The 7,418-nt window shown below is 31.2% G+C and overlaps 1 protein-coding gene across 1 annotated transcript; it reads left to right on the forward strand.

Annotated features, from left to right (window-relative positions):
• Positions 1 to 3,396, forward strand: LOC126745408 (sesquipedalian-1-like). Its single transcript, XM_050453281.1, has 5 exons — positions 1 to 301; positions 2,560 to 2,748; positions 2,924 to 3,031; positions 3,087 to 3,272; positions 3,330 to 3,396. Exons 1-5 carry the CDS (start codon positions 97 to 99, stop codon positions 3,344 to 3,346), a joined length of 705 nt encoding a protein of 234 aa, XP_050309238.1. The 5' UTR covers positions 1 to 96; the 3' UTR covers positions 3,347 to 3,396.
• The last annotated feature ends 4,022 nt before the right edge of the window (positions 3,397 to 7,418 follow it).

Here is a 7,418-nt window from a genome sequence, read left to right on the forward strand (position 1 = left end):
AGCAGCTGATATTTGTTTACATTTTTATTTCTTTAAATATTCATGGAATAAATATTATTTTCTCGGTAAATTTCGCAAAGAAATTTAAAAACAGAAATGAAAATTAATGAGAAAAACTTGAGTGCTTACGCCGTGTCCGCGACGCCGGTTGATAAGGAAGGTTACCTGAATAAGCGCGGGGAAGTAAACAAGAATTTTCAGAGACGGTATTTCATCTTGAAGGGCAATTTATTGTTTTATTTCGATAAAAAGGGGGATAAGGAACCCCTGGGCGTGGTAATTTTGGAAGGGTGCACAATAGGTATGTACACGAACTCTCCATTCAATAAAATTACCTAATACACTGTTATAGAAAAACCTAACTAACTATACAAGTAATTCTGTACCTTGGTAGAAAAAGGGCCAATGTCCAAATTTCCTATATTTGAGTTATAGGCATAGGAAGTTAGTTTATTAATTACTTAACATTATTGAAAAGGCTAAAGTCCAAAATACTTGTGTTTCAGCGAAATAAACAAAATACACAAAGGCCTATGTCCAATTCTAGTTGATAGAAAAAAGGCCAATCTCTGGACTTAAGCCTTTTCAATATATTAGAAGAATATATTAAATGGCCAAAGTCCATAATATGGACATTAGCCCTTTTGTATTATTTTATTTAGGAGATTGGCCTTAAGATTTTAATGTGTACCTAGTTTTTATAACCTCAAATTTTTAGTGTAATTTATTATATTATTAGTAAACTGTGTTCTGTGTTTTAATAACGTTAGATTATCAAAATGAGCAAAAGGACCCTGAAAATTTTGCAGAGATGACTGAGAAGAAACTAAAAAACGTGTAAGGAATGAAAAAAGTTGGATGGAAAATAAAAGAAGGGATCGCAAAGAAAAAGAATATAAGACAAAAAAAGGAATCCTACAAAGGGCAAAAGAGCTAAAGGAGCCATGCGAATGTAAACTAAAATGTTGGCAGAAAATTGAAGATGTCCAAAGGCAGAATCTATTTAGAGATTTCTACAATTTATCAAGGCATGGTCAAGATCAGTTTATAGCGGAAACTGTTAAGGAATGTGCAAAATTTAGAGAACAATAAAGAAAATCAGCTGATAAGCAAATTAAACCTAGTCGAAGAAACTTTTCAAGAAAGTACTTTCTCACAAATGAAGATCACAAGAATTTGGAGGTTTGTCAGAAAATGTACCTAAATCCTACTTTTGATTTATGACTGAAAAATCTTACAGAAGAAGAAGAAAAAACTAAAATTGAAGTTTTGGAACAAAGAAACGCTCACTTAAACCTCTCTGAAATGGCTTACAAACTTAAGTCACTAGATAAAGAAAACAGCAAGAAAGACATCAAATTTGTTGTTGCATCATTCGACCTACAAAAGTGCTTACCTACACCATATTTGCGTAATGGCGTTTCTTTTTATAAAAGGCAAGTCTGGACTTATAATTTAACTGTTCATCAGACTTCAACTGCCGGCAATTTGGGAATTTGCTTTTTATGGTCAAGAAATTGCTTCATGCGTCCGAAAATACATCTTGTCATTACCAAAGGAAGTTTTAAATCTTTATAGTGATTCATGTTCGGGGCAAAACAGAAATATTTTTATGTGTACTATGATCAGCTATGTCTTGAAAGAATGTCAAGATCTAGGACATAATTTGCAAGAAATCAACCACAAATTTATGGAGCCTGGTCATACTCATATGGAGGCCGACACAATCCATGCAGCAATCGAAATATGCAAGAGAAAAACGACTGCTGAAATAGAAGTCCCCCATGACTGGACTAATTTTATAAGAACTGTGCGCCGAAATCCACCATACAAGTTAAGGAAATGTTACAAAAAGACTTCCTAAATTTTAACAGCCTTTTCCGTTGTTCCGTTTAAGGTTGTTGACCTGAGAAGAGGTTCTGTACGAAACCGGCCTGCGATTCTGGATATTGATGTGCGCCTAAACCTATAAATCAAGAACCTTTACCATTGGCAGATCTTAAAATCAAAGATTTGTTAGATTTGCTGCCTTACATTAGCGATTATAACAAACCATTTTATGAGAACTTATAAAGATCTTCCGACTTGTTGAAGATATACAACTCTGAGCATGAAGAAAATAACTAACTTTCTCTGTTATTTTAGTGTAGGTATCATAAGCAGTAAAGATTTATGGCCACAGAAAATTAATTTTCTAATGCTAAAAAACACGAATTTCATGTATAAGTAAAGATTATTTTCGTAATTAGGATTGTTTTATTGTAGCAAAAAGGCCGATGCCCATTAGCTCTTTAATACCGCCTTGGCCAATGTCCGCGCTTAGGGGCCAATGTCCATTTTTTTTGCAATTTAGAAGACTAACAATACATTTTCAAAAAGAATCCCTTCTTAATATTTAAAATTCCAAAATATAAGTAAAGTAGGAAAAAAGGGTCACAATTTATAAAAATATAAAGTCAATCCATCTCATTAACCCTGTTTTTCTCAAAACAGCTGAAATGGACATTGGCCTTTATTCTACCAAAGTACAGAATTAATGAGTTATTTTCTATGTTCCAGAACTAGCGGAGGAAGAGGAGCAATTTTGCTTTAAAATCCTTTTTCACGGCACCAACAATAGAAGTTACATTTTGGGAGCTGAATCTCCGGAATCCATGGAACAATGGATGAAAGCCCTGGCTTGCTCCAGTTATGATTACATGAAATTAATGGTAGCAGAATTGCAGAGGCAACTAGACGATATTGAAGGTAACAATCTAGTTATTTTAAACCTTAAAAACAACATGTTGATAATGTCTTATCAGCACAAAAAAAAATCTTAAGTAAACAGAATTTTATCAGTGGGCACTTCAACTGAAAATGCCAAGAGAACACCTGGTTGAGAGTTATGAGAGTGGTAACAGTAAGTTTTTTTTTAAATTAGACACCCCTGTGCCAGTGATGCAAGAGAGAAACTCCCCTGTTGCCCCACCGAGGACCAGGCATAATCCGTTCAATACACCTGAGAGACCTGCCAGGAGTTCTAATGCAAGTAAGTACGTATATGTTTGGGCATAAGTAGCATTCTAGGGAATGTTTTTGTTTAGGAAGGGGTGAAGACGCTTTAAGGTATTTTGAAAACCCCAGTACACTACATGATGTTAGAGAAAAAAATCATGTAATTACTTTCCGAGAGTTGCACAATACTTATGGCAGGCCGATTTTGCAGGACTTTAATATTTGGAAAAAGGAGCAGAGAGATAAGCTGGATAATGCTAGTGCCAATCTGATTAGTTTGTAGTGATTTATTTCCTAAAAAAATAAAATATTAGTTTTTTTTTTTGTTTCAGCTGAAATGTGGTATTAGAGAACAAATGTATTTTTGCCAGAGTAAACACATCGATTTGCTTGCAGAAATGGGTTATTTTTATTTTTCAGATATAGCTAACAACACATATAAAAATACAATAAATGGGTTCTTGTACATCAGACTAACCTGTCTGATGTCACAGGTCTTCAGACAGTACTAGCAAACATTGAAACAATACTTGAAATTTGAAGACGTTTCTGTCATCTCTGTGCAGCGAAAATACTGTGCAGGCTTTATCATCTTCTGATTACAACAGAGAATAATGTTTAAAAAAATAATAATATGAAACAGAAATGTTAGTTTTAAAAAATTTAATTCAAAATCATGTTGATACAAACACTTTAGTGATGACAAGCCCTCATACTTATTTAAACCATAATGTTATCTATAATAGTAATAAGGCCCTTTATCGTACTTTTCATGAGAATAATATTAATCTGTATGGGATTTTAGAGTCTAATCACGCCAGTAACTTTGGTTCAGACTTGGCATCATTATTACATGCACATATTTTCAAATATTTCATCGAATAAATTGTCTTTGAATCATCAAATTAATGAGTCTGAACTGATTACTGATCGTGAATTGGATTCTTCTTTTTTATAGACAGAGGACATGTCTATAAACAAGAAGAATCCAATTGACAGAAGAAGGCCTACTATAAATCTACTACTTATAAATTATTTATCTGGTCGCACCCAAAGGGTTGCCATAGGAAATATTTTTAGCGAAACAAGAATTGTAAAGTGCGGTGTACCTCAGGGCACTAATATACTAGGATCTTTGTTTTTTATAATTTACTTAAATTCTTCATTGGAAACAAATTTTTCAGCAGATATTATTAGCTTCGCGGATGATACACTTTTGTTTTTTACCGAAAAAAACTGGGAAATTGTAAAAAGAATTTCAGAAGAGGTTTTAAAGGATGTTTTTAATTGGTTTTCGAGCAGGCAATTGAGTGTGAATTATGATAAAACTAAATTTCTGCGTTTTTCATCATACAGAGATGATCTTCCAAATTATGATAGGTTAAATGTTCAATTGAACGATAAGATAACTTATATTTCAGCAGTACCTAGCATAAAATATTTAGGTATTACCATAGATGAACAAACTTAAGTGGAATATTCATATACAAAACGTTGCAAATACCTTAAGATCTTTATTGGGTAGATTTAAGTTTTTAGCTGGAATATTAAGCATTTCGCATTTAAAAATAATTTATTATGCCTTGGTAGAATCTCGTCTTCAATACGGAATTTTAGGATGGGGAGGGGCTAGAGACGTATTTTTAAAATGCCTAGAAATCATTCAGAAGAGTATCATTAAAATTATTTATAAAAAACCTAGACAATATTCCTCAGATCTACTGTACAGTGAAACAAAAATTTTCGATATTCGTCAAATATTTTTTTATAATATTTTAACATATTTACACAAATATAAGTCAAACATTTAATTAATTACCCATCAGTATAATACAAGAAATCGTCAACAGAATTCCTCACAAACCACTAGAGCTAGGTAGACAATAGGGCAACATTGTTTTACTTATCTTCTTGCCAGATGTTATAATTTTTTACCAGTAGAAATGAGAGGTGTTTCTAGGTAGCAACTCATTGGGATTGGTTAAAAGTAGGATCAAAACATTTATTATCTTTCAAAATAGAGAGCTTATTGATGGTTTGATAAATATTAGAAATTAACATGTCCACTTATATGGCCCTTTAATTTTAATCTTGATCTGTGTCTTGCTTTGGTGCAGTACGGTAATAACAGTTTTTCAAAGGACTACAAAATACAGTAGGTCTTTAGTTTGGTAAGCCTGTTATAAAAATGTTTTGTTGAATTGTTTGATTTTTTTTGTTTTGATTAGTTTTTGCTCCGAAAAAAAAAATTCTACAATCATGTCTCAAACAGACAGTTTATCTTATATTAATGCAGTTACCAGATACTAACGTCAATATCACATATTTTTAAAATATAGAAATAATCGTAACTTAAATCATTTGTTTTGGACAGCTGTGTCACAGATCATTTTCGGTACTGCTAAATATTCGCTTAAAATGCAGCTACAGAAATAACGCACACATACAACATAATACCGTTGATTTAATATTTAGATTGAATATAGGAGAAACCTGTAATATAAAAATAAAATATTTTTTATCATTTATAAGATTATTCAAAGCACAAAGAATGGGGATCCAATTGACAATTTGAATTTAAATCTTAGACCTTTTAAATTCAAATTGTCAATTGGATCTCCATTCTTTGTGCTTTGAATAATGTTGTTTTCAATTTTTTTTATTGAACTCTTCTCTGTAATTTTAATTAAGATACTTCTTTTATTTTTATTACGCTAGTTGTCTTTAACTCATTTACTATGTGCGTATGTGGTTCAGTAGAGTAGCTAATACAGCTAGACTGCGCCACTTATGCATAATTAGTTAATAAATTGATTTGTAAACAATATTTGTAACTTTTGGTAATATAAGACATTATTATTATTATTATTATTATTATTATTATTATGTTTTTTTCTTTGTTAACATATTTTTCGTAAATAGCAATAATTATTAACTTCGGACGACTTAATTTAAGAATATTCACAACATAGATACTTATCAGATAAGTCGACTTTTACTTTATTATGCCGTTTTTGTAATTATTCATTATCTGTGCACTAAATAATAACCGAACTTACTCTCTATAAAAAAACTCTTGAGTTTAGACGAATTTTTAAAAAAATATCGCCCAACATAGTTTTTATTTTATAGTGGTTACAAAACTTTGTAAATGTGTTTTGACAATGCTAAACATTATTAAAGCATTTAAGCAAATAAAGAATTGATTGATAGAATTAAGAATCTTTAAATGCAACTAATAGAGAAAATGTTAAAAAGAGTACTTAGCTGCAAAACACTCTGTACACTGTGTCCCAATTTGGTTGTATTTGCAGGTTATCTCTGTTATTTTTAAAGATAGAGATGTGCGGGTTTCGCGAACCTGTGTCACTTTTTTGTAAAACTTTTATTGCCGCAAACAGAATTGAGATACCTTTTTTTGTTTCTGAGATACAGGGTGAAATTGAAAATTTTCACTTTTTGACGACTTGCTCTATCTCACGAACCATATAAGTTATAAAAAAAGTAAAAACTGCTATGGATAGATAATTTTAAATAAAATTCAGAGGCGTAGTCAAAAATGTTATTAAAGGCATTATTTAAGAGATATGACCCAAACTTGCATTTTTTTAAATGGAACACCCTGTATTTTTTCATACCAATAAATTGCGCTATTTTTTCCGATTAAAATGATATATAACACTTGGTATCTTAAGTCATGATAAATGGCCAAAACATGCAAAAAAAAACAAATCATAGCGAAAGAAACATTAGTTGGCCATGAAACAGAAAAAATTGAAGTTGTCTGTTTAAAGATGTCAGTATGAAGCTGTCAATAATTGTTTAAAATTTATTTATTTCGAACGAAAGTTTTTAAGTAAATATTTTAGTATTTTTCTTAAGGGATAGAGCGTAATTTTTAAGAATGACTAATAATTATGAAAACAGTCACAAATATGACATGATAGCTTGTTTTATTGAGTGCCAAGAAAATAGTGACAGGGCATCCGATTTGTATTTAAACAGGTATGTGTTAGGGTCGTTACCTAATATTTGCTATTATACTTAAAACAATTTTTCTAAGATATCCTGAAAGGCGTCAACCAAACAAGTCTATTTTTCGGAGAATAAAAATGAGTTTGATTAATAATGGATCATTTACAAAGCCAAGAAATAAAAATTACCATAGGCAAAATCAGGAAAATAATGAAATTGCGGTTTTAGCAAGTGTTGAGGCAAATCATTCAAATTCCTGTCGAAATATTGAAACTAATGTAGGAGTGTCAAAGAGTCAAACACAGCGAATATTAAAAAAATATAAATATAAACCATACAAAGTTAACATAGTTCAACAATTACATCCCGGGGATGCGCAAAGGCGAATAGTTTTTTGCAATTGGTTTTTAGAGCAAACTCGAATTGTTCCAAATTTTGCCAGAAAA

Source organism: Anthonomus grandis, chromosome 1, assembly GCF_022605725.1.
Source record: "Anthonomus grandis grandis chromosome 1, icAntGran1.3, whole genome shotgun sequence".
In the NCBI taxonomy this organism is placed as follows: domain Eukaryota; kingdom Metazoa; phylum Arthropoda; class Insecta; order Coleoptera; family Curculionidae; genus Anthonomus; species Anthonomus grandis.

Excerpts from the sequence above, each read along its gene's own strand:
- LOC126745408 (XM_050453281.1), top strand. The coding sequence starts at position 97 with ATGAAAATTAATGAGAAAAACTTGAGTGCTTACGCCGTGTCCGCGACG. Across the intron at positions 302-2,559 it reads TTTGGAAGGGTGCACAATAG|AACTAGCGGAGGAAGAGGAG; the intron begins GTATGTACACGA and ends TCTATGTTCCAG. Across the intron at positions 2,749-2,923 it reads GCAACTAGACGATATTGAAG|ACACCCCTGTGCCAGTGATG; the intron begins GTAACAATCTAG and ends TTTTTAAATTAG.